Below are 27,817 nucleotides of genomic sequence, written 5' to 3'. Positions count from 1 at the left end.
TTGACACATCTTTTTCTTTTTTTCTTATAAAACAAACAAAATCACCATGAAATATTTTCAGTAATTGCAGAGATTATTGTGAATTAAAAGCAAAACAGGAGCTCCTCATGCATCACTTCTAAAATCCTTTTGCCCTCTCTGGGGGCTAGAGGCAGAAGTTTACCGTCCACCCTCAAGGGAGGGGAAAAGTGAGCAGAATATTTTTAAGAGCTTTCTTTAAAGTAAGTGTGTGTGTGTGAAAAATTTATCACTACAAATCTAAAATGAGGTTACTCTTTAAAAAATTCTAAACTAAAGTAACAAGGGACACTAAACAAACTCCTGAAAAGAGATGGTAACTCAGGTGCTTCAGGTGATATAAATGGCTAGAGGATGCTGACAGCATGAAGAAATCGGACTAAACCCATTTCATCTCTAGTCACAGCTCTTCATCAAGTCACAACACATCACACTACTACCACTCCCCCTCCTCATCACATTGAAAAAATAAAACCCACCTCTAATGCTTTTAATGCTACTCAACTTTGTTGAAAAATAAAGTTTCATTTGGCTGCCGTCGCTACTTAGTGTCTAGCTTGGCCATTTCTTGCACGTAGATGCCAATACTTTCACTGTCGAAGAGCAGGAAGTAAATGTTCTTCAAGGAGGAAGAGCTGGTGCCGTCAAAATGGGTGGAAATAGCTCTTAGGGTCACCTGGGCTGCCGTCTGTTTTGGGAAGCAGTTTCTAGGGGGCAGAGGAAGAAAAGAGAACAAGTGTGTGTCAGGCATCTGTGCAAAAGTATCACAGTTGCAGTTTTGCAAGGTGTAAACCCCAGAAGCAAAGCCCAAGGTTTTGACAGCAATATTTATCTGCTGCTGTTCTGGTTTCCTTGATGGCATAGTTACTCTTTTAATTTGCTTCTAGTTATTTGAAACCACACAGAGCTTTTTTATCACTCTCCCTTATAATTAAACTATGCTACACTGGGCAGGCTAAACAATTCGAGGGATGATTGTTTTCTTAGTGGAAAACAGGAAAAAAATAATCTATTAATTATATCAACTACTTGTGGGCCAGCACAACCCCGTGCGTGTCCTTCCTCTGAGGTAGGATTAAATACAACTCTTCTGCTTCTGAAAAAAAGTTTGTCTAACCTATACTTAAAGATCTTCAGTGATGGGGCTACATTAGAATACACAGATAAACCATCCCAGTGCCTAACAATCCTTACACTTGAAAAATCACAGCATTTCTTTGCAGTGTTCTTTTCTTTTCCACACTCTCTGATAGCACTGGTGGGGCTACATTAGAATACACAGATAAACCATCCCAGTGCCTAACAATCCTTACACTTGAAAAATCACAGCATTTCTTTGCAGTGTTCTTCTCTTTTCCCCGCTCTCTGATAGCACTGTGATGTGCATTTGTTTTTATCTCCCTTACCAGGTTTAGTACTACTCATTTCTTACTCAATTTCACGTTAGTGATTTTAGACTACTTATCAAATTTATATGAAAAACCATCCAAACAAGAGCTTGGAAACTAGTCATCAACAACTGCTGTATCCATATTCACTCTAGTCCAAATGATTACTAGCAAACAGATTTTCCTGCTTTTAGTCCCTGGACAGCATCTGCAGTAACCCAGCTAATACTCCTTCCTGGCAGCAAGCTATCGATAAGGATGTTTTTAAAATGTTTTTTCAGTTAATTTCTGTCTGCTTCACAGCACAAGTAATTTCATCTAAACTGGATTTCTCTACTTTTTAATGACAAAAATCACAGAGGTGAAAAGTCCCGGCACAATTGAGAAATCCCATCTATCGGTACCTTATATCAGTTGCTGTAAACAGTCCCTAAGGCAGGAGAGAGGAAAGATGAAAATTCACAGAACCAACACAGCATAATTCCTCATCTTTCCAAAAAAACCCCCAGCATTTCTTGTGCAGACGTGTAGGTGGAATAAAATGACAGCAAAACCATTAAGTCTTACTTGAAAAACTGCCCTTTTTTTTTCAGACAACTTTGAGGTCCTTTGATAAATAAAGTGTAAACCAGCAGCACATGGTAAGACTTATTCTATTTTCTGTTAGCAGGAGTAATTGCAAGAGCAACAGAGAGTGAAATGGAACTAAGCAGCAGAAGGAACTGCACTATGACTAATGCTCCAAGACTGGATTATTCTTAGATAACGCTTACAGGAGACACGAGGTCTATAGAGACTATTTCTATTGGCATTAAAAGCTACAGTTCCCTTTTGAAAGCTGAACTTTATTATTCAAGAGTGGTAAAACAATTTATCACTTTGAACGCTATAAACAAAGAGATCTGTGTATAAAGGAAGAACAATCACTAAATATTGCACTGCCCCTCTATTTATTTTTTTTGTCCTGATCCATAAAAATACTATTTTGTCTTGAAAAGTGCCTGTGTAAAAATTCACCTCCTGTGTATTCAGTGACGTGTGGTGATTTCACTAATCAAAATGCAGCTTTACTTTCATTTTATTCACTATCAGGCCAAAACAACTCTTTGTACTCTTTGGGCATTACTAAAAAATTAGTAGTTACGTCTCAAATTAAACATAAGTGTGTGAACTCCAACACAAAAGAACAACTTCTGGAGTTGGCAGGGCTTGTGTAAGGTTTCTTGTGATCAGAGATCAAGTAAGATTAAAGAACTGAGGGTTAAAAAGAAAAAAAAAGAAAAGGAGAGAGAGAGAGAGAAAAGGAGAGAGAGAGAGAGAGAGAAAAGGAGAGAGAGAGAGAGAGAGAAAAGGAGAGACAGATACATATTTTGGATTTCTTAGTGAAGCACATTTTATTTGCTAGTTATTGAGAAAGAAACGAGACAAGGGGAGAGAAAGACAAGGGGAGAGAGATACATATTTTGGATTTCTTAGTCAAGCACATTTTATTTGCTAGTTATTGTAGTTTCACAGTTGGTGTCATAGTTCCCTTTTTAAAGCACAACTATATTTAAGCAGCACTGATTTTTCTTTTGAAAGAAAACATTTTGTGTGACTAGTCTGTTTATTATATATTCTCAGGATGACTTAGGTGAGCACCCTACATTTGCCTAGCACAGGTTGCATCACTGTAACTTGCCTTCCCTATTATGCTGGTATAATCTTATTAGTACAAATGTAGTTTTAATAAGATGATTATAAGATTATTACAGCAAAGTGAAGGGACAGATAAAAACTAAGGTGGTGCAGGCCCTTATTAAAAGAATGAAAATTACTGCCTAGCAATAGAAAACACAGCAAGTCTGCTCAGCTCTCCTGGGGGTTAGCTAATTTCTCTGTATTAAGGCTTTCTGGTTGTTCCATGAGACCACTGCACTTTGAGCTCCTTTAATCTGGAGAAGCACGGTGTCAGATGGACCTGCCACAGCCCTCTCCGGAGGGCCACAGACCAGAGGGTACCTCTTTATCACAGCAGCAGCTTTCTGAGAGCCAATTATCCCATCACTACCTGATATAGGATCCTCCTATGCAGATAAGAGTCATACCTGCCACTGGGAAACGGGGGGAAAGCCACAGACTTCAACTTCTTGTCTTCTGCGGCCGTTAAGCAGTTCTTTATAGTCTCTTCAAGCTGCTCTTCACACTTGTCTGAGCCCCACTGTGGGATGTGACAGTGGATGACAAACTTTGCTGCCAGGCCGCTAGACTGAGTAAGTGCAGCTAATACAAAAGAAAAGAGAACATTTAGTTTTGAATAGAAACCACCCTGCAATGACCTCTCAATCCAGAATACTTCCTTAATTACATTACACCTCCAAAGAAATACATTAGGGATTAAAATATACCACAACGGCTCACTTGCAATCATAAGCTGCCTGTCCCTTTATTACTTTTGTGATCAATTATTATTTCTTTAGAGACCAAAGAACCCACGGCTCATTTGGTTAACACAGTAATATTTGAGAGCTCTCTCATTCAGCATGGCCTGCGGATTTGTTTCATGCAAAGTATCAAAAATTTGCACCGAACCCAGTATCATTAATCCCCCAACAGGCATTTCTGCAGCGTATGGGAATGCTTTGCAAGAGTATCCTGCATCAGCATTACAGCTCCAGAGCGTTAGGCAGCAACATTTAGACCCACTCCACAGCTGAGTAATTCCAGACAATGACAGGAAAATCAAAGCTGTTTGTTGAAAGTTTCTACCTGTTACGTCCAATTAAAAATCTGAGATTAATTTTTCAGAAAGCGCAGTATTTTTCTCCAGGACCTGCAGAGTTTGCTTTTGTTGCAATTGTGACCATTAGCACTTCTGAACCTAGGGGGCTCGGGAATCTCAGGTTAAACACCCTGAAATTAGCTGTGCAATTAATGCCCAAGGATGAAAAACTTGGGATTTATTCACTTGTCCACCACCACAGAGGAATTCTGTTGAAGGCACGGGGGAATTCCATCTAATGCTTCACTACGCCACTCAGATTTCACCCAGAAGAGAAACGTCAGGTCTTTAACCACAGGGAGCAAATTTACTGAAAACAACTCAGGTATCCTGTGAGCAGCACCTGAATTCAAGCCCATTAGGCTGGAGCTGAAGTGTTTGCAGGAGACCTCCAGTGATTAAACAAGCATTTATTACCACTCGCCCCAAAACCAGTCTAAGGGGTGATTTCAAACACAGCAACACAACACAGTGCTTGAGAGGGTACATCTTCCTATTAAACCAAGATTGTCTTCTTTCCTGGGACTGTCTTAACAGCATAAAAGGAGTCTATTTTTCAGGTAGGTAGTGATGTTGACAGAGAGAAGTAGTTGATTTGATGTTATGGCATATATTTTTGATTCAATGCAAAAAATGAAGCCAAGTGTCTCGTACAAAATTTCCCCTGTCATTTATGATCATAAAACTAGGCTATTCATTTGGGAAATTTTAAAAACTAGACTATCTAAATCATTTAGTTTCTTGCGCATTGTGATACTAAGCCAAATAAGGGACCAAATATATAAGATCTAATATAATTTCTCTCCATCTGCCCTCTAGCTACCTTCAACTCCTATGAATTGGTTTAACTGGTTGACAAAGACAGCGTTTCAAAGCCCAAACTCCTCCCTGCTAGAGATGTGTTAAACATATGAAGCGAACTCTTCTGTAATTTGTATTTGTAGAATGTAGGTGTAGTGCCTGGGAGAAGAGCAGCAATTGCTCTTCCAAAAAGCATGTCAGTTCTAAAGACAGTATCATATCTTTATTTGTGTTCAAAGTAAGGTAATTGTTTGTATTATCATCAAATATGCATAAAGCAGGATAATTTATAAGCTATCACTGTTCTTACACCTCTTATGTTAGACTGAGAGCTGTTTCTGATCTTCACTAAGAAATGTGGTACAAAAATAGGACAGGAAAAATGGCACAAAGGTGACAGCACAAGTTTCCCTTAATTTTTGGACTCTCACAGACATAAATTGCCCAAGGTAAATTAGTCAGCCTGCTGTAACTGATGGTGCTCAAAGACTGGATGTGCACAGCACAAGGGTACCCTATTCTTCTTCCCTTTTTTCTTTTCCCTAAGCAGGCCGTTCACATCAGGAACAGCTTCAAAGAATAAACACAAACTTTTACATCACATAAGAAAAAGGCACACATAGAATCAAGAACAGATCAGAATGTCCAGAGAAAAGAACATATGAAATGAGCTGTTTCCAAAAGACAGCGTCGTACGCTTTTTACCTTCAGCAACTTCCAAAGGCCCTTGAGATTTGCGAAGCTCTTTCACTGTTTCTAAAAACTCCTTCCCTCCAGCCTTTTCCAATGCCTTGCCTGCAAGGACACACAGCAAAAGGCCTTGGCTTCAAAGTATTAGCATGTAAAAACAACTCTATGTTATCAAAAAGAAGAACATTGTACACACATCATCTGTTTTCCTCTGTCATCAGCAGCTGAAGTTTATGTTTGTCACTATCTAGCCACAGATCAAGTTTGCTTTTTATTGGTTTTGAAAACCCCTGTGTGGTTATCAATGGAAATTACTATAATTATCTGTAAGAATGCCATCTTACTCTGGCTTATGGTTAAAATAGTGAAGAGTGGGATTTTCAGGACTCAGATTTTCAGCCTCCAAAATCAACTTAACATACAAACCCTACTACTTTCTGAAATAGACACAGCTGGGATGCCAGTGAAGGTCTTGACTATACAAAAAACAACAATCCAAAAGCCTACTGCTAAATTCTGTGCTCCCTACGTGACTGATTGCATATCTTGTTTAGCTCTGCCAGTGAAGGTCTTGACTATACAAAAAACACTGATCCAAAAGCCTACTGCTAAATTCTGTGCCCACTATGTGACTGTGTATCTTGTTTATCCTCCCTCTTGCTTCAATTTCCCTATTTGTACACCAGCAGTAATAATATTTCCTTATTTCACATGAGCAGTATAAGGCTTTGTACACGAGTGTTTCTGAGGTATGTAAAATTCTACAATGAAAAGCATAACTACAAGTGTTACTAATACATAATTTTTGTCAGGGAATTTTCAGAGGCAAATGTAAAAATAATCCAATAAAGACCACAATAATGATTATTTACACCTTTGCTGCTCATGTGCTTCAACACATTATCTGTGCTTTGATTATCGTAAGGCATCATTAAAAAAAAAAAAGATAAATTAGTGACTAGCCTGTTATACCTAGTCAGATCCAGCCTGATTTTCAGAAGTGTTGTAAGTGATATTTTATGGCCTGGGGAAGATTCAGATGAAACAGGATGGGATCTCAGCAGGCAGCTAGTAGACCAGCTACTGTTCCAAATCTAGATCTGGGTTTTTTTCTGCATGTAGCAGAGCCTCACCTATTTCCTCCTTGAGGTCTATTTCAGCAGTTGTAGGGTGAACAATGCCTTCTACTTTCATGGAGCCAATATGGCTGATGTCACTCTGTGTCAGAGAAAGCTGTAAAATAATAATGAGGGAGTAGAAAAAAAAAAATAAAATAGTAATCCGAGTGCGAAATCATTTTCATACCAAAAAACTGAAATGAAAGAAGGCTGGATTCAGTCTTCCTGAGATCAGTAGTTTTATTGATTCTGATTTTTAGTCTTTAATTAATTTGCACACCACTCAGATCATTTTGTGATATGCCAGCACAGGAAGGACATGGACCTGTTGGAACGGGTCCAGTGGAGGGCCATGAAGATGGTCAGAGGGCTGGAGCCCCTCTGCTGTGGGGACAGGCTGAGAGAGTTGGGGTTGTTCAGTCTGGAGAAGAGAAGGCTCCAGGGAGACCTTATAGTGGCCTTCCAGTACCTGAAGGGGCTACAGGAGAGATGGGGAGGGACTATTGATCAGGGAGTGGAGCCATAGGATGAGGGGTAATGGTTTTAAACTGAACGAGGGGAGACTTAGATTAGATACTAGACAGAAATTCTTTGCTGTGAGGGTGGTGAGACCCTGGCCCAGGTTGCCCAGAGAAGCTGTGGCTGCCCCATCCCTGGAGGGGTTCAAGGCCAGGCTGGATGGGGCTTGGAGCAACCTGGTCTGGTGGGAGGTGTCCCTGCCCAGGGCAGGGGGTTGGAACTGGATGGTCTGTAAGGTCCCTTCCAACCCAAACCATTCTGTGATTCTATGCCTGCAGTTTGGGAGCATGCTCCAAAAGAAGCTACTCGTAGAAAATTCATGTTCTAGTATCACACTTTGAAGAGAAAATGCTGACTTTGGAAATGCTTTTGTTTAAACAGAAAAACACTGAAATTAAAAAGCTTTTCTCCTTTAGAAATACTTGGCCCCAGTAAACTACTGTAGGGGCTGAGAAGAAGAAGGGGCTGAACACTATTCTGATCTATAAAGGCTTCACCACCCAAGTAATTAATTACCCTTTCAGTTCCTGGCATAAATAAAATAAGGAATCCTTTAGCCACCCATGCATCTGGGTATAGGAACTGGCCAAAACATGATGTCTAGAGATGCTCAAAAAAGGCTGCTCCCCAGATTTCACAGCTTCATCACTTTGAGCAACAACAGAGGACAGAAACCCTAAAAATCATTAAAAAGACTTTACAGTTGCTGAACATGTGCCCAGCATGTCTCATTTTTTTTCTAAGATATGCTCAGTATTTAAGTCCTAACCAGAACAATAAACACTGCCATTTTAGAGAAGAAAATGAGAAGCTGCACAGATTCTGGAGGAACTTAGGACAGGACTGAACTCCAGTAAAGTGGACTGAAGTTTCATCTAACCAGCCAGATCATAGCTTTTAGCAGTCTTTTGGATCTATTATGTGTCTGGCTCTACTTTGGCAAGAGACAGAATCAAAGAGATTGGACTCTTAAGTGCTGCTTCATACAACAGGGTACACCATCAGTACAGGGGGCTTACAGAAGCAACTTCAGGAATATCACTTTTTCCACATGACTTTACTATTTGAAATAATATGAGTAAAAAATTTTTTGACTGTGTGCCCGCAGTTATATCTGTAAGAAAAACCTCCAGCTTCATTCAAAGGGTACAAAAATTAAGGCAGGCTAAAAAACTCTCCCTCTTGGTGGGGAAAAAAGTACAGGACCAACAGTTGGCTGGACACCAAAGACATGCAGGTTATTTTGGTAGGAGAGTTTTGGAATTCTGGGCAGTCAAGGTGTCACAGTCTGTGCTGAGATGGAGAAGTAGGCATGCCCTGCAGCTCCGGTGAGGTCCTCAACTCGAACAGTGAGAGAGCGACACCACACAGCCCACTTTCAGATGGAGCTCCCAGGCTTTTGGCACAAACCAACACATGGAAGTTGCTGGGTGATCCTGGGACCTGGCCCAGAAATACTCATTTATAAATAATAAATAGCCTAGAAGGTTAAACCAGGTTAGGCACTACGCCAGGCACAACACAGCCAAGTCCAAACTGAACAAAACTCTAATGCAGCTTAGGCCAAGAAATGAATCTGTATGGTTCTCTATAGAGAAGGGAGGCTGACCAGCATTATTCTTGGAAATCTTTGACCTGCAGACATACACTTTGAGACCCTCTACTCCACTCATGACTTGAGTGATTTTTGGCCTTAAATTTGGGACCACTAAGGGAGAACGTAAAGAAGATTTTGTACTGGTGTTGGATCAAAAGTATCCTTCCATTTATCCTAGGCTCCGTTGCTGTGATCCCAACCTGTTATAACTTTGTTTTACCTTTTGTCCTGGCACAAGGCTCTTGGAGGACAAGATAGTGAAACCATCCCCAGGTCCATCTTCAGATGTTGAATTTGAAGCTCCTTCTTTTTCATTGTCCTTTTGTTTGTTCTATTTGAGGGGGGAAAAAAAAAAGGCAAGAACTCTCAAAAGGAAAAAAAAATAATCCACATTTGCCATTATTCAGTAATGGATAGATTTAATCAGCTACTGCAAATCTCACCTTCTTGGAGCAATATATTACTCATAGCCTTTTAATCCTCAAAGATTATGAAACAACGGAGGTCTTCACTGTTTATATAATGCTAAAGCATCAGAGGTTCATCTGAGGCACTACATACGTTTGTAGTCACATTAAGAGTAGTGGCACCCACATCCATCTGTAGTTTTACTAACAATTAAGGTTGTGTTCATGGGTGGGTGTGTGCTAGTTTATTTTTGCTGCTAAGAGAGCAGAGCTCACACTCAATCAAACTTAGTAACTTAGTAACCCAGTCAAATGCTCCAATCCGAAGGAAAAAAAAAATCTTTATAATCTGAAAAAAAAAATCATAGATCTCAGCTAATAAATCATACATCTGAACCTATATTGACAGGACAAGCCATCACACCTCCAGACAAGCAGTCAGAATGACAAAATGAAATAAGCAACAGCTGAAGCTTGAATGCAAAAAATCCCCTCGGTGGGACAGGCTCCCCCATGCAGCCTAGCTCCAGGGGCAGGAACACTGTTCCTACCAGGGCTGCAGAAGCACATCTTCACATCTCTCAATATTTGATTTAAGCAATGTCAAGAAGCTAGCTCTTCCAAACAAGTCCCAAACTCTGCATGTGCAGAATTCAAAGTTAGGTGGAAGCTGAGATCAATACATAGAGGCATCCTATTGAGCAACTCTGTTCTCTTTTTAAAAGTTGTTTCTGCATATTCTCCGTTATGGAAATGTGTTGAAGCTGAGAGGCCTCCAGAAAGATATACTTAAGTTTAAAAAGCTTAGGTTAGAGCTTAGTATTCATTTAATCCGACTCAATCAAAAATTTAGCAGTGTTCTAAGATGCATGTTCTGGAATGACAAACCAAGAGTACTGTTTTGGGTCACTGCTTTACCAAAATTAAGCCCTTTTGGATGGTGATAGAGGATGGGAAAAGTGCAGTGGTCATGTTCCGGTGCATTTACTCTTCTCACAATTCTTTCAAAACCCAGTAACAACAGCACACCTAAGAACATGTGAAACAAAGAGCTTGTCAAAATGTCACTAGGTACCATATCAGGACAAGTTCTCTGGACAGTGAAAAAATCTTTAACAACAACCCCATAAGTGTACAAGGCTGAAGGTGTGACATCTCTCAAATAGAAAATGTTTTAAAATACTTTAAAATAAAGCTTCCTTCATTTTAGAATAAAGGAGTTAGAGCTAGAATTCACTGCCACACAGTTGATGTGGAGATAAAGAGATTCCACGCAGTTATCAACAAAGTATTGCAAAGGGTGACACGGAAATCTGAAAAGTTTCCCTCAAAGCTTTAAAGGTTTTTTAATGAAAATTAAAAAAAAAAAAAAAAAAAAAAAAAAAAGTGATTGCCTTTATTTCTAAATTTTAGAGAAAAAATATCGTGGTATGTCTATTATCAATTCCTACACCGCATTTTCAGAAGCTCTAATTTATTCCTCCTAATAATCTGAGTTGGTTTTGATCCACTCCCTCTCACACACCTCTGGAATCCTGCCTCATGCTTTGCTTACCTTTTTAGGTGTCCGGGCCTTGGTAGACTTTGCCTTCTTCCCACTCTTTTTGGTGACCATGGATTTCCTTCCCTTCTTCTCAGGAGCAGGTGAAAGAATGGTCTCAGATTTGCCTTTGGCACCCCGTTTCTTGGCTAGAAGCTCTGGCTGAATTCTGGGCAGGACACCTCCACTTGCAATTGTCACGCCTTTCAGCAACTGGAAGGAGAAGCAATGTCAAGGAACACATCACAGATTCTCTTAATCTGCACTCAGGCTATTTTTGCTGACCAGGTTACACAGACACAAGTAGAGTCCATACTTCCTAAAGCATCACACCATGTCCCTTTATTGTGAAAAAGCCTCCCAAAAATCTATTAGGAAGAAAAGCCACAATATCAAGGAACGTGGCAGGTGTTGAGAAGACTGAGGGGGGAATTTGATCAACACCTATAAAATACTTAGAGGGTGGGTGTCAAGAGGATGGGGCTAGTCTTTTTTCAATGGTGCCCAGTGACAGGACAAGAGGAAATGGGCATAAACATCAACATAAGAAGTTCCATCTAAAATGAGGGGGAACTTCTTTGCTGTGAGGGTGGCAGAGCCCTGGAAGAGGCTGCCCAGAGAGGTGGTGGAGTCTCCTTCTCTGGAGACATTCACACCCACCTGGACACGTTCCTGTGGGACCTGCTCTGGGTGGACCTGCTTTGGCAGGGGGTTGGACTGGATGATCTCCAGAGGTCCCTTCCAACCCCACATCACTCTGTGATTCTGTGATGGTGAGGTCAGTCAGCACATCCCAGAGAACTTTGTCACTGTACTGGTCAATCACTCCTCTCTTCCAGTGCTGGTCTTTCTGCATAGCTGTCCTTGGTGACTCAGAAGGAGTGAATGAGGGTAAGAGAAGATGATAAGTGCCTGCAGGCGACTTAAAAAAAAATGATTGCACCACAGCCCTGCTCAAGGAAGGGCTGGTTAGAGATCCCTTTGGCAGGGAAACAGATTCAGTTAAAACAAGTACGAGCCCCAAGAACCTGCTTTGCAGACATGAACACCAGGAAGGGGCTGTGATATGACGTGGAGGACAAAGTCTGGCTAACTCCTAAGAGACAACATTAGATCTAATCCCCAGTTCACAGGCCAGTGACCAGCACCATGGAGCAGGGAATGGGCTGGCAGTGTTAGCTACCATGCTTTGCCCTCTCTCCTGGCCTGTTCTGACTTTCTAGTCCCCTTGACTGCAAACAGAGCTAGATGACCTCATAGGCACCACATTTTTATTATTTAAAGCCGTCAACTTAAGTTCAGGAATCTTTCCAAGCGTGAATGATCTCATATATCTTCACATGGGGCCAACTAAGAAGAGATCCTCTGATGCTGACTGAACCTTTCCAGCACCCCTGAAGGCTGCAATTCACAGCCCCTGCCATGATCTCTCTTCTCACTCAAGTTCAGAAGTGATCGCACAAGTGATCCTCAGAGTCAGAGCACTGAAAACCACAGTCTGGGTTCTAATGGGACCTGGGCATATGGAGGGGGAGGCAGTAACAGCAGAGAGTGAGCCAGATCCCTACTCAAGATGGGCCTCACAGCCAGTATAATAGAAAACACACATTTCTGCAGGTTTTGGGAAAAGGTCTTCCACACGGCACCATTTTCTTTAAGTATTGGGTGTCCCTGAGGAAAAAATCAGCATCAAGTTTCCCCACTTCAACAGGACTCACAGGTTACGAAAGAAGCGCAATTTATACCCAGAAGACTTAAGATGAGATATCTCACAACCTCCTTGTTTGTTTGCTTTCATTCAAGTGGGCACAATCTTGTAATCTTCCACTCTAATAACTGCGTTCTTACTCATGTGTCAGACTGAACTGTTTCTAACCCTCCAGGCCAGCAGCTCCATTCATGCCACAGCACTCACGCCGCTCGCACTGAAATGTAAACAGGTACCTGATTCAGTTCCTCATCATTTGCAACTGCCAGGAGGATGTGTCTGGGGGCAATTCTTCCTTTCTTGTTGTCTCGTGCTGCATTTCCTGCTAATTCTAGAATTTCAGCTGAAAATACATGGAGATAAAAACAAGTAATAAAAATACAACTCATGTACACCCTGTATGTACATTTTACATTCCTTCTTCAGATCCATTTACCTTTTCAGAGGTGTTGCCCAATTTATATGGTCTTTGCCACAAAAGGCACGAACCAAACCACACTCAACATATTTGCAAATTTACATAAAATAATTTGTCCTTCCTACTTCCCTAAAGGATAGCTAGCAGAAAATATGCTAGGCTTGGTTCACATGGCTTCTTTTACAAGCCCCAAGTCAGAATTCTCTTTCAAAAAAACACAAACCAAGAAACACCCTATAAAAATGTACATCAGCAGCAGCCCCAAGTCAGAATTCTCTTTCAAAAAAAATAAAAAAACAACCAAGAAACACCCTATAAAAACGTACATCAGCAGTCCAAAATTTACCAGGAACCCTGTAACAATAAACCAGCGAAGCATGCAATGAAACCCCAAACCTAGTACAGACAGTTCTGACAAAACAGCAAGGATTCTCAGGACCAGGTAAGACGAAGACTGAGGTGCATTTAAAGAAACACTTTGAAAGTCAACAAACTAGCCAGGAGATGCTGCAGTTAAAGGGCGTTGAAAAACCTGTGAGAAGCTTCATTTCAGAACAAGATGTGAAAGGTTTGACTCAGAAGCAAGCAGAGACAACGTAAGAGCTTCAATGCATGAACTATTGGTAGAAGGTTCTTTCTAAATCTCTGGGAATAGGTGGTCACTTCAAAAGTAGTTTCTCTACATTTGCAATCACGTTTATACTCTGACTAAAGTCACTGAGCTTTTTCCAGCTGACAGACAGACAAATCTTTCTGAGCTTATTTCAACTGTAGCAATCAGTATAACTCATAACTCACACAGTTTGGCCCCCACTCAGAAGTTGTTTCTCATGTAAGAACTCTAATAAAACACTGAGAAAGAAGGAGAAGGGAATGGTTTGCTCCAAAGAATCATAAAAATTATATTCACACCTTGTTTCACTTTAAAAGTATCCATCTCCTCTGCCTTCTGGTTTTTGGTTTTGTATTTACATCTGTCAGTAAGAGGGGTAAGAAATTTACAGCCTATCAGCGTCCTATTAATGATATCTCACTCCTTTTTATCAACTAAATAAAGAACTGTAACTATTATAAAAATAAAAATGAATAATCTAGTGGAAATCTACATAATGCCCTCTGGCTAAAATCCAAAGGATTTCAACAAGAGGTTCAGTTCACGGGGAAAATAAAAGCTTTCAATTTCACTCCCTTAGGATAACAGAAGTGTTTTCACTCCTATATAGCATATATACTTAACTGAATGTTGGAGATGTAAAAGCCATTGTTTAGAATTACGTGCATATTTGCAGTGAATTGTTTAAGAAATAGGCAGTGTCTGCTGAAAACTTTCCCAGTTACTCACGCACCGCTTTCAAAAAACATTATCAAAGTTGCAAAGAAACGTTATCAGAGTTGCATTTACATTTTGGGAAATATTATTAGGACTGCGGGTGTGATAACTAGGTCTCTGCTACAAGGAAAAAGCACTATGGGATGGGACAATCTGAAATAGCATCACACCATGAACACACACTGGGGCAGCAACCTCGGCTCTGGCATTTCCTAACTCGGGAGCGTTTGACTTCAACTTTAAAGGAGACTGAAAAGAGATCCTGCATAATCCAGCTGTGTTCACCCCTGGGGGTGGAGAATGTAGGGCTGGAAGTTTGAGACCCAAGTCCCAGAGCTCTGCCAGAGGAGCTAAGGCAGCAGCAGCCAGCAGGAACAGCTTGCCATCCACCACACAGAGCAGCATCAAGCAAGGAAAGAGCCCCAGACTCCTCCAGGGGGCTTTGCAGATGTGCGCTGACAGCAGAGGAAAATTGCATCAGGGAAACAAAAAATAAAGCAACACATACTTACCTGCAGGGTAACCGAAGTTCTTTCAGGTGTGCCAACAACAGGCACATCCTGCTACCTGTGTGCTCACCCCACTCCCCCAGGCTCTGGGTCCTTTGGCCAGCAGCATCCTGATGGTGCACTCAAATGTCCTCTGCCTAATGTTAAGAGCAAAAAACGCAGAACGCTCAAATGCCAGGCATCTACCACGGGACACCAGGAAGAAGGGAATCCAAGGCAGAGATGATGTATTGCAGACTGTGGAATACGCATATGAACTTACCAAATGATGCCAATTATTTGCTAGGTCAATAATTGCCTTACCTCCTCCTATATGCATATTTTTCTAACACTGGAGGCAGGCATTCATAGTCTCAAGAATATAAAATGGCACTTGCAAAATTCAACATCAATTCTGGAGGCTTCAGTTATCACATCCTCTGCTGTTAATAACAGATCCCTAAAGAAACTGCTTTACATTTCAAGTAGAAACATCTGGACAGCTGAGGTTATCTAAACTCTAAGACGACCGGTCTTAGAATACAAGTCCTATAACAAAGTTCTATACTATAACAAGCTCTTTTGAGGTCGGGCATCTTGATAGACATAAATTGGGTTTACTTTACTCTCAGCAGCTGGCGCTAAGAATTAAAGGGAAATCTGAAATAATCTTGTTTCCCTCAAGATTCAAAATCCACAAAGATGCCTCCACACTGGAAGCATGACTTCAGATTCAGGTATTTTCAGCACAGCTGGCTACAAGCAAACTAGATCATTTATTCACTCCTCAATTTACTTTGACCTCAGATAGACACCAAATGGTGGTCAACGGTGTAATGCCCAGAACTATCCACTGACTCTACACAACACCTAGTATTTTTAAAGGAGCTTTTTTTCTTGTTTGATACGTACTTGGGACCAGGGAAGAACATAACCATCTTCCAATACAAGCAGCAGCCGCCAAGCTATGACCCAAAATTATTTGGATTATATCTCATCCTAGGACACAGAGAAAAAGAGGTTTCTTTAGCTGATGGATTAACAGATTTGGAGTGTCTGGGAACTAAAAGCATCCTAGGCAGGCCAAAGCTATTTGTCCAGCTGAGCTCACTCTGCTTTTGTGAAATGCTCTGCTGGACTGATAAGAAAGATAAGAGAAAACTATTGAGAGCAGATTTGGAAAGATTACAGACAGGTTATCTTGTTTTCCACTTCCCCTTTGGGATAAATTGTGACAGTTCCTGTTATGCTACCACCTACAAGTCTACCAATACTACCTTTGCTCTGAAAAGATGTATCAGATGATGGAGTCCTTGCTCCTCCATTTGCAGGTGGAAAAGTATCTGCTCAATTTGCCTTTTGAAGGCAGATGAGTACAACAGAGAGAGGAATATGCCAGCTGATCTCCTCTGAAGGAGGAGGTATTTGCTGGTGTTGTGTTCTGCCCTACCTTAGAGAAGATGATATCTTCACTGATATCTTCCATCAGTTCCTCTGACCAGCACACCATGCACATGTCTTCTGCTTCCTAACCAAGAGGCATCTGTATTCTTTGCCTACGTTTTGGGAAGGTGCATTATGGGACACAAGCAGCAGATGTTTGATTTAGATGATGACGATGACTCTAGTCAGCCCCATGCATGCTCAGAGCATAGTCTGGCATGTGCAGATGTTTGATTTAGATGATGACGATGACTCTAGTCAGCCCCACGCACGCTCAGAGCATGGCATGCGTCTGTTGCAAAGTCCATAAATCCATAAATCCAATGGGACTGAGGCCAATTTCTCAGGGAGTTTTAACTCCGAAGCCAGTGGAGCCCAACACTGTTCCAGCAAACACAACCTTCTGGGTAGGAACTAAGCTGCGGTTTTGCAATATGATTTTCAAGCCTAAGGTATAAAAAAAGCATAGATAGATTATAAAAACAAAAGCCTTAGAAGACTGATGAGATGATTTTCAGGTTAGCTAATCAGTTGAGGTAAAAGTACCTCTTTCTTGAGATACGTTGTGGTGACTGCTGGCACCTTAACACTGGGGTTGATAAACCAAAGTGCAGATTTGGTGTTGATAATGGGAGTGGGTGCAGCCACAACCCAGCTTGCACACAAAGGGAAAAAATGGGGATCTAGCGGCTCGTGACACAAAACACATACCAAAGCCAGGACACAGTCTGAACCACATGGCAACTGGCAATAAGGATGCTCAGGATCTATATGCAACATCCAGATGATGCTAGTCAAGAGGCTCGGTGCTTCAGGGCAACACAAATATTGGCCATTAACAGACCACATTCACAGGAGAATCACTGCTCCATGCTAGGCCCTGCGACCCTTCTGGCCTCATCCACCTCGCTCCTTATCCCGGCCAGGACTTGCTCTCCTCGCTCCACAGCCCATTCTCTTTTCCTCATCAATCCACACCTGAGACTCCTATCTCAGTTGCCTTTGCTGGACAGCCTCTGTTTCTCCTGCCCACTCTTCTCAAGTTGTAGTAATACTCAGGCTCAATCTTCCTTTCTAGGTTCTTCATTATCAGCACCCCCTCCATCCAGTCCTTGGCCTATGCCCTGTTTTTCCAAATTACTCTCCAGCTCCCTGGCAGGATTTCTGGACACCCCTTGCCATTTATTTACCTGCTGGTCACCAGTTCAGCTTTCCCCACTAATGAGATCCAGAAAAACATGGTTCAACTTGCTTCTCTGAAAGTTTAAGAACCAGACTCCTTTACTCCCACCCTCCCAGATTTAGCCTGAAGCAGTTCCCCCCTACGCAGGCTTTCGGCCTGAGCAGCCACCATTTCACAGTTGCAACCCCATGAAAGAAAACTGGAATTTGTAATAGGGAGTATCAGATAATGTTAAGAAATGTTACAAGTTTGATAACTAATACCCCTTATGACAACAGCTTTGGAAAAACACGTTTTGTTTCTAGAGACTTCCCAAACCCAAAGATTATATTCACACATAAATATTAGGAATAACTACATCAGCAGAGTTAGATGTTGCAACACAGTTTTTTTAATTGAACTATCCACCTTTCTAATCTTTTCAAACAAAACTCTGGATACAGCACAAAAACTTTGGTTCGAAAAGACCAATACCCACAAGTAGTAGGTGTTTTCTCAGAAACACTACTCCATTTTATTACAATATATACAGGGTTGGGGCGAGAGGGGGTTCTCTCCTTGCTGAACCAAGCAGCTTAAAAAAGCATTCCCCTACAATTTATGTGGGCCTCCAGCCCACACACTGAGCAATTTTCTTGCCTGATTGACTACACGTTGTATTTTTCTAAAACAAAGTGTAGGCCCACACATAATCCACCCTTACCATATTAATGATTTCAATTAAACTGCACTTACTAGCCAGAAGCAGAGCCAAGATATACACTGTTCTAGTTCAGATAATAAGCAAACAGTGCTGTGCAGTATGTTATGAAAAGATGACCATAACTCAGTCTGCGCTACCCAAGTGCTGCATATACCAGATGTGCTGGTGGAAATTTATTACTACACCTTGTGATAATTGCCACAGCTCAGAACAAGCATCTCCAAATCTTTATGCCAGAAACTCCTTTGAATGCTACAGAGTCCTGTTGAGTGGGAAAAGGAAAAAAAAAGGTATTCCTCCCCTGGCTGAAGGTCAGCAGTCAGTGTCATGGAATCATGGAATTGTCAAGAGTTGGACTCAGGAGCATCCAGGTGGGGCTTGAAGATCTCCAGAGAAGGGGACTCCACACCCTCCCTGGGCAGCCTCTTCCAGGGCTCTGCCACTCTCACCCCAAAGAAGTTCTTCCTCAGATTTGAGTGGAACTTCCCATGGTCCAGCTTGTGCCCGTTGCCCCTCATCCTCTCACTGGGAACCACTGAGAAGAGTCTGGCTCCCTCCTCCTTCAACCCACCCTTGAGATCCTTGTCAGCATTAATGCATTAATAAGGTCTCCCCTCAGCCTTCTCTTCTCCAGGCTAAAGAGCCCCAGCTCTCTCAGCCTTTCCTTATCAGGGAGATGCTCCAATCTCTCCATCATCTTTGTTGCCCTTCGCTGGACTCTCTCCAGCAGTTCCCTGTCTCTCTTGAACTGGGGAGCCCAGAACTGGATGCAGTATTCCAGTTGTGGCCTCACCAGTGCAGAGCAGAGGGGTAACGTGCTATGAAGCATATTATTCAGTTATAAAAGTTAGTGCAGTTTCCAAAACTCATGTAATAAGGTTTTCATCTTGCAATACCCAGACATCCAGAGGACTGTAAATGAATTCCAAGCAATTCACAATCGATGACAAGATAAAATGCACACACCTTGCTATAGATAATTTCATATTTATCACATTCCTGAAGAGGCCTGAACCTCCACTAGAAAACACACAGGGACCCACCAACAAAAGCAAGGCTGAAAATCACTGCGGTGGAGCAGGGAAGCTGGGAGAGCCACGAATCCTCTGGCTCCACCTTTCCCACTAACTCCCTGCAGGCTCTGAAGCATCCCTGCTGAGTAGTGCTCCATGTTGGCAGACAGCTAAACACCTCTGCAAGTCACAGACCTCCCTGGTACAGCACGACTGCTCCAGCTCCACGGAGAGAGAGATTTCTACAGTTACAAGGCTTCATTTTTGATGTAGGAAACTGGATTGTGCGAATAAGAGTATACGTATGAAGTTTAAGAGCTTCTCCAAAACCACTTAGAGAACTGATCTTTCTCTATGATTATCTTAATAGAAACATTTTGTTCTTACACAGTAAAAAAAAAGAAAATAAAATCAAATGAGTGGGAGATATGCTCACCATCTTGGATTTTTATCCTGCTTTTCAGTGGAATTCTGTTTTATTTTAAAACCAGCTTCTTTTCTGGATTTATCTCTTGAAGGAGATGGGAGTGAACATAAATACAAGCTTAAAAATTTTGTTTACATTTCTTCCACATAAGCAATACTTTTTCACTCCAACTCCAGCAGTAACCTCAGAAAACAAAAAAACAAAAAAAAAAACCCAAACATTTTCATCAGCACAAATGTGGAAGTTTCTGTAACAGGCATCTTCAGAAAATTAATTTTAATACTGAAATTATCACTGTTTCACATTTTCTCCACACCTTTGAATAGTGCTTTTATTGTCTGGTAGTGACAACAGGCTTTCATGTGTAAAATAGACAGCAATGTTTACACAGAGACTGGCTATTACATGGACTACCAGGCTCCATGCCAAGCTTCTCCCATGTCCTTGTGACAATAAACTGTGCTCCTGACACACAACCTGCTCAACTAATTCCATCCAGGCTTGTGACTCCTCACAGATTCTCTAATGCACCTCAGTCTTGATCTGTAGGAACCTGAACCAACATCCTCTCTCCACTGGGCATTGGAACGATTTGCTAAGGTGCTATTTTCCACAATTAAACAAGAAACCGAGCAGATATGGTGGTAGAACAGTCTAAAATGTTGCAGTACATCACAGTAGTGCAGTACATTGTATCACCATGTGACATCTGCCCCTTCCTCTGAGGTCAGTTTCAGAAAGGAAGGAAGAAGAAAACTCCACATATGTGGGAAGATTTAAACCCCGAAACAGTTTCTCTATTCACTTAGGCAAGCCAAAAAGCATTTTTAAAATACAAATGAACAACCTCCATATTTCATAACACTTTGGTACTGTTCTGCAAGGAGAAATGCAGCCAGTGAAACAGAGTTTGTTCACTTAGAAAGTGTAACAGGTGGGTTTGCTTTTTTGTTATTCACATCCAGGTGTATCAAAAGCCTAATTCATACCAATTTTCTCCTGGACAGAAAATACCTAGACGTGACTCCTCACTCTGCAAAGCAATACAAAATAATCTTTCCAGCTAGCGACCAAGCATGGTGCTTCTCAAGGAGAAAATTTCCATCCTCAGCCTCTTCAAGAAGCCAATTGATCTCTTTAGCGTTTAAAGAAATTTTAACAAAATCCTGCACTTGCAGAGCCTGATTTTCAGAAGTGCTGAACACGTTTCGTACCCCAATCCTATGGATATCCCCAGCTTCAGCACTTCCAGGACCAGGTTCTTGGTTTACCTGCGAGGTACTCTATGACAGCTGCCATGTACACTGGTGCTCCAACACCTATCCGGTACTTGTACGTTCCTTTCTTTAAGTAGCGCATCATCCTCCCCACGGGGAAAATAACACCTGCCCTGCTTGAACGTGACAGTTTGGACATTTTCTTCTTCCCACTTCGGCCCGACATCTTGCAGCTTTGTGCTTCTCAACTTGCTGGTGATTCTTAACCCTCTGCTCCAATCCAAAAGCTGCAAGAGAAAAGAAATGGGATTTGCGTTCAGCATGGGAGAAACATCTTTCTATATTATCTTGTTCTTTCAGAAGAAAAAAATCCAAATCCCTCCTCAAGACCTGTAAAAGAGGCACTATTCATTCAAAGTTGGATAACTGGAACATTTTTCTTTTGACTACGGCACCGTCAGTGCAGCAATATCTCAGAAAAGAAGTGGTTTGGAGAATATAAAAAAATTAATTAAAAAATCAAACATTCATTAAATGAATCTTAAAAAAGAAAAAAAAAAGCAAACCACAAATGACACTAAGGCAGACATCTGCAGCACAGAAGATGTCCATGCTGATTGTTAAGTTATAAACAGCTGAGAAGAACTGGTATAATGAATACCATTAAACAAGCTGAAAAGCAGATACTGGTTCCACCTGTCAGCAGAGGAAGCCGTACTGCTTGCAAAGGAGAAGATAAAACCTACCTACACACACACTGCTCCTTCACAGGCCTTTTTTATAGGGAATTCCACATGCATGGGTGGGTGAAGAGGAGAAGCAGGCAAGCAGCTTCAAGCACCTCCCCTCACAATGCTCTGGCCTCAGGAACTGAGCCGTGGGGACCAGCTCACCAGCTTCACTGCTTTCATCATTCTCCCCAGATCACCTTCACAGCAGCTCCTGGGAGCCCCAGAAGCTTTCTTCCACGGAGCTGAGAGGCAGGTCTTTAATCTCTCATCTTAAAAGAACTGGCTAGCAGGTTTTTTTCTGTCCATCAAGCTCGCTGAAGATGTGTTTTTCCCTGCATTGAGAGCCAATCCAGTCTATGCATAGGAGCCAAGAAAACAAATCTCATCGTCTCCTTGTTTTCCTGGCAACAGTGAAACTGTAGGTAAAGGGATGATAAACCCTGGAGTCAGCCACTCCACTTCGTAGCATGCATGTGGTCATACTCACACCCCTATTTCTCACTCGCAGTCCAACAATGGGGAACTTTTGACTCTCTTCACAAAAATTGGTTTTAATTCCATTTTGATAGCTGCCCGGCTGGCCTAATTGTGATCCTGCTTAAAACACAACAGATCAAGATTCACTCCTCTGAAGTAAATGAAAAGCAAATCAGCCACAGATGGCATTCTGTCAATGAAGGCACAGCTACTTCATTCTCAGCATTCACCCACCTCAATGAAACCAGGAAACAAAGGGATGGAGATAATTTGAAAGACATTATGATGACTTTAGGTTATACGGTTAAATTTTAATCACAATTTGCATCTTAAATAGCCTTAAGAAAGGCATCTGACACCGTTGCAAGCCCTTGGGAACAATCAACATTCATCTGAGGGCACAATATTCTGTATTTCATTCTTATCCTGCTTATTACAAATCAAGTGTATATACAAAGAGGGTCACCTGTCCCGTATAAAGCCAGACATTCAGAGAAACCAGCTCATCTGTAACACCCAAAGTCAAGGGTTGGTTTCTACAATCATCCAAATTGGACACCAGTTTCACTTAAAATATCAAGGAAATAAAATCACCACAGCATCTGCAGGAATCTATAAAACCCTGACGTGTTCCTCATCTATCAGGTAATTTCTTCTTTCTGAGTGCAAGATATTATGTGGGCACGATACAAAAAGTTGTGTAAAATTTAACCAGTAAACCTCTCAGACACGGACACCTCAAAACTGATGCTGCTTATCATCCCCCACAGATTTCCCTGCAAACTGCCAGCCTGGAATCACAAGTGGTGGTAAAAGAGCTCATAAACTGCCTTTTGCAAGGGCGGATTAAAGGCAAAAAGAAGCATGGAGATATGATAATGGTCTTTAGAGATGTAAAAGGCTGCTTCGAAGCTGGAAAGAGTAAATAATCCCTACAAAAGTGACAGGAAAAGAGTGGGGCTCTTCCAAAATCTGCGTGGCAGGAAGGAGAGTGGAGAACTGGACTCAGGTGAGGGGGTGGAGGATTCTTCCCACCAGGAAAACTTTAAAACTATTAGAGAAGATACGTCAGAAATGACACAGGCAGTGTTGGATCTGCCTTAGGACAGGAGGCTGGATGAGGTGATCTCTGGAGGTCACTTCCTTCAGGCCTCCTCCTCAATGAAATTCACAATTCATAACAAACCCTTTATAAACTTTCCATTTCATATTATGCTACTGATTAACCTTTATAAAGTGTCCTTTTCAGTTCGTGATAACTGACATTCAAATTAATGAATAAACGTAGGCTGGGAATTGGGTTTCTAGCCATCAGAGGAACGAACTGCTGGAACAGCCTTCTCTTATGAGTAATATGAGCAACAATAACTCATTTTAAGGTGGAACTTAATAAACGTATGCACTAGGCTACAATCTGATTCCTGCAATACCAGCAGGGCAGTTTCATCACCCGAGAGTTCAGCCCTGTGCTGAAATCCCTACAGAGAGCCATACTGAAATAGCACACTACAAACAAGCATGTATCAAAATCATATTAACCTAACCTCTCATATATTTGCTCCTATAATGCCAAATCCCAACTGCGTGTAAATCGATGAAAAATAAAAGCAAACATCATGAGATTACAGCCACAGAAAATACTGTGGTTGCACTCGATGTCTCTGATAGAAAATCAAAACATATTTGTATAACGAAGCACACCGCTCTGGGGCATGCTGTTGCATTATATACATTTCTGTTTAATTAATGACTTCTAGCTCACTCTTCTGCTGCCTCACTGAACTTTCTACCCCTTTACTTTTCTCTCTCAGCAAGTCTCAACCACTTTTTCCCCTGCTGCCAAGGCAACCTTTGGAATCCCAAACTATTTTTCCAAATGCAGGTAACAGATCAGGTATGTTTGCAGAATTTTGTGAGAGCCTAAATACAAAAGAGGTTTCAAAACTCTGCTAACACTGTCTCTCTCTTCTTTGCAACTTACGTGGACCAGGGTATACTGGGGAGTCAAATATACAACAGTATGTTCTTGTCTTGTCTTGAATCCTATAGGAGGCAATTTCTGCTGGAAAAATGGTGGCATAGTCACCCTCAGCAAGTTTGTCAACCAAGCTATGTGGCTCAGTCGACACGCTGGAGGGGAGGGATGCCATCCAGAGGGACCTGGACAAGCTTGAGAGGTGGGCTTGTGCAAACGTTATGAAGATCAAGCAAGCCAAGTGCAAGGTGGGCCCATGCAAGCTTCAGGAAGTTCAACCAGACCAAGTGCAAGGTCCAGCACCTGGGTCACAGCAATCCCAGGCACGAACACAAGTTGGGCAGCGTATGGATTGAAAACAGCCCTGAGGAGAGGGACTTGAGGGTATTGGTGGAAGAGAAGCTCAACATGAGCCGGCAACGTACGCTGACAGCCCAGAAAGCCAACCCCATCCCGGGCTGCATCAAAAGCAGCAGGTCCAGGAAGGTGATTCTGCCCCTCTGCTCTACTCTTGTGAGACCCACTTTGAGTACTGCATCCAGCTCTGGAGTCCTCAGCACAGGAAGGACATGGACCTGTTGGAACAGGTCCAGCGGAGGGCCACGAAGATGCTCTGAGGGCTGGAGCACCTCTGCTGTGAAGACAGGCTGAGAGAGTTGGGGTTGTTCAGCCTGGAGAAGAGAAGGTTCCAGGGAGACCTTATAGTGGCCTTTCAATATCTGAAGGGAGCCTACAGGAAAGATGGGGACTTTTTATCAGGGAGTGAAGTGACAGAACAAGGGGTAATGGTTTTGAATTGAAAGAGGGGAGATTTAGATTAGATATCAGGAAAAAGTTCTTTGTTGTGAGGGTGGTGAGACACTGGAAGAGGTTGCCCAGAGAAGCTGTGGCTGCCCTATCCCTGGAGGGGTTCAAGGCCAGGCTGGATAGGGCTTGGAGCAACCTGGGCTGGTGGGAGGTGTCCCTGCCCAGGGCAGGGGGGTTGGAACTCCATGATCTTTAAGGTCTCTTCCAACCCAAACTATTCTATGATTCTATGATCTGCTCTTCCACATACAACTTCTGTGGATCTGGACCAAAAAATGTGGTATGCTGGGGTTGCCAACTATCTACACCTTGGAGGGTATACACTAAGGGGATGGTTCACAGGCTCACGTGACCATCAGTCCTTGGCACCTTGAAGTTCTCTTGCACAGAAGAGCTACACCTGGTCTGCAGCCAGGCCCTAGGGGTTCATGCCGTGCTGGCTCACTCCTCCCACAGGCAGAGATGTGGTTTACCTTGGAGGATGCACCTCAGCTCAGCCCTGACACAGGCACCTGATACACTCACCTCAACTGCTCCAAAGCTGCCAACATCTGAAGAGCTACAAGTTGAGCACTGCTGCCCTAATTGCTCTCTTTGCATGATACAGCTAAGCCTCAAGGGCTTATCAGTTGAAATGCACTTGAGTTTACTCACATTAGCTCCCTCACTGCCAGCTGACTCATCATCTCTATGTTTGCCCTTATAAACTATAGTCTCTATGAAAAAAACACAGCCATGTCATTTATGTGAAGTCCATCCTCACACTGAGTTAGAAGAACTGCGTCTATATCTGGCTACCACGACATCGTGAGGCCTGGGCAATTTAAAGCAATTAATGTTTCCAGTCCCTTAATTGGTCACGGCACACTCCCACTCTGCCATGACTCCAACATCCTCGTGTTGCTATGGGGGCTTTAGTCGCTACCAGATCTCACAGAGTTCTCTATAACATGATGAAAATAGGGTAGACTTTTGCAAGCTGGGCCTTCCTCTGTGAATTAAATCTTCTTCGGAGCCTAAAACAACCAGCAATGTTTCCCTTCTGCCTGTAGGAAAAAGAACTTTTCCTCTTTGCCTCTCTCAGGAGGGTCCTTCCACTACAGACACTACCACCCTGTTCTCTTCCACCCTGGTTATCTGCAGAGGGCAATAATTGCCACACAAGACCACGGGAACAACAGACCCCCCAGGACCAACCCCTCTCACCATTGCATAATTTGCATCCCACTCTACAACCTTGATGTATTAAGGTTTACTAAAGCAACCTCACACCTAAATCTAAATTTTTCTCTAAGGAAAAAAAAAAATTAAAAAAATCACAGAAAACAGTAAAAGACAAGAAAGCTCAGTTTGCACAATGGAGCACCAAAACTGTCGCAACACCAGTAGTTTCTCTAAGGAAAAAAAAAATAATAAAAAAATCACAGAAAATAAAAGAAAAGAAAGCTCAGTTTGCACAATGGAGCATCAAAACTGTTGCAACACCAATACAGAAAAGTAAATTCTGCCTGTTCCTCTTCACATCCCAGATCATACACAGGAGAGAGGCAAGCTAACAGCTATACCAAATACGAAACATACACTAGCAACTACTTATCATTAAATATTTGAGCAATGATTAGGTACATGATTAAAACAGCTGGCAATGTAGCTTACCCTTCTGGACTTCAACAGGTGGCTACAACGTCATCTGGCAGACTCAAAAAGTAGCACGGTGTGCTAGAGTGCCCTACCTCAGGCAACCAGAGGTTCACAAGTGGCCATTACACTGGGAACTACACCAGAAGCTCCCACAGACTAAACCACTTGGGCACAGCTGGATGGCTCACAAAATTAGCACCTCAGATTTTACCAGGCTTTGTAGCAGAACTGTTTCTATTGAATTTGTTCACCAAAGACATGTTGGATACCGTTTCCCACGTGTCTAGGAGTCTTGATTTCCAAATATTGAGAAAACTTGAACTCAGCAGGCAAAGACTGAAACCAAGGACATGCAGGACTTTCAACGCGCCTGCACTTTCCTCACCTCCAACTTAAGACCTATTTGAACAGTTAGGAGTTGAGAAGCAATCCAAAGACATTATATCTAGGGGTCAACTTAGACTGCACACTCGTATACAAACACCACTTTGGGAAAATAACTCAGAAGACCTCGAGCAGAAGCTTGTTACCTGAATCAATGGGTAAGGCTCAACCAATGCATGAACATAGTGCTACTCAGCACACAAGCAGTACATCTCCTGGACTCAACCCACTCCAAATTGACAGAAACTGAGTGTATTCCTACTGGAAGAAGTGCCATGGCCACACCGAAGCCAGGAAAACCCACAGCACAGCACAGCTGAGGGAGCGGGCCTCAGTCTTGCCTCAACCCAAGTCTTCTTAGAATTACTGAATCGTCTAGGTTGGAAGAGACCTTTGAGATTACGGAGTCCAACCCAGCACTGCCAAGTCCACCACTAAACCACATCCCTCAGCACTGCACCTATACCTCTACTAAATACCTCCAGGGATGGCGAGTCAGCCACTTCCCTGGACAGCCTGTTCCAATCCTTAGCAACCCTTCAGTGAAGAAATTTTTCTTACTCTCCAATCTGAACCTCCCCTGGTGCAACTTGAGGCCATTTCCTCTTGTCCCATGGCCTGGGACTTGGGAGAAGAGACCGACCCCCCTGGCTACACCCTCCTTTCAGGGAGTTGTAGGGAGCAATAAGGTCTCCCCTCAGCCTCCTTTTCTCGAGGATAAACAACCCAGTTGCCCCAGCCGCTCCTCGTCAAGCCTTGTTCTCTCTCACCAGCTCCGTTGCCATTCTCTGGACACGCTCCAGCCCCTCAAGGTCTTTCTTGCAGCGAAGGGCCCAAAACCTAAGGCAGTACTCGAGGTGCGGCCTCACCAGCGCCGAATAACAGCGGGACCATCGCTTCCCTAGTCCCGCCAACCACACCATTCGTGACACAGGCCAGGAAAACCTGCTTTTGGCCTTGCCGAAGGCCGCCAGGCCCCCGGGAGCCACCGCGGGGGCAGCCGGCCCGGCCCGCCACGCCGTTGCCTGGACAC

The 27,817-nt window shown here is 42.6% G+C and overlaps 1 protein-coding gene across 2 annotated transcripts; it reads right to left on the bottom strand.

The window, feature by feature from the left end:
• Nucleotides 1-27,762, bottom strand: LOC106887148 (core histone macro-H2A.2). 2 transcript variants are annotated; one of them, XM_014940567.1, is made up of 9 exons: nucleotides 27,555-27,762; nucleotides 20,824-21,056; nucleotides 12,784-12,890; nucleotides 10,855-11,052; nucleotides 9,113-9,223; nucleotides 6,792-6,891; nucleotides 5,674-5,763; nucleotides 3,494-3,668; nucleotides 1-725 (listed from the first exon to the last, which is right to left on the bottom strand). In XM_014940567.1, exons 2-9 carry the CDS (start codon nucleotides 20,993-20,995, stop codon nucleotides 560-562), a joined length of 1,119 nt encoding a protein of 372 aa, XP_014796053.1. In that variant the 5' UTR covers nucleotides 20,996-21,056; nucleotides 27,555-27,762; the 3' UTR covers nucleotides 1-559. The 2 variants fall into 2 exon arrangements, with proteins under 2 accessions (XP_014796053.1, XP_014796052.1); XM_014940566.1 differs by lacking the exon at nucleotides 27,555-27,762 and adding an exon at nucleotides 24,480-24,499 and having other exon boundaries at nucleotides 20,824-21,059.
• Between the last annotated feature and the right edge of the window lie 55 nt (nucleotides 27,763-27,817).

The sequence above is a fragment of the Calidris pugnax genome, unplaced genomic scaffold (genome assembly GCF_001431845.1).
Source record: "Calidris pugnax isolate Ruff unplaced genomic scaffold, ASM143184v1 scaffold39, whole genome shotgun sequence".
Taxonomy (NCBI): Eukaryota; Metazoa; Chordata; class Aves; order Charadriiformes; family Scolopacidae; genus Calidris; species Calidris pugnax.
This window is presented reverse-complemented; position numbering and strand designations above follow the sequence as displayed.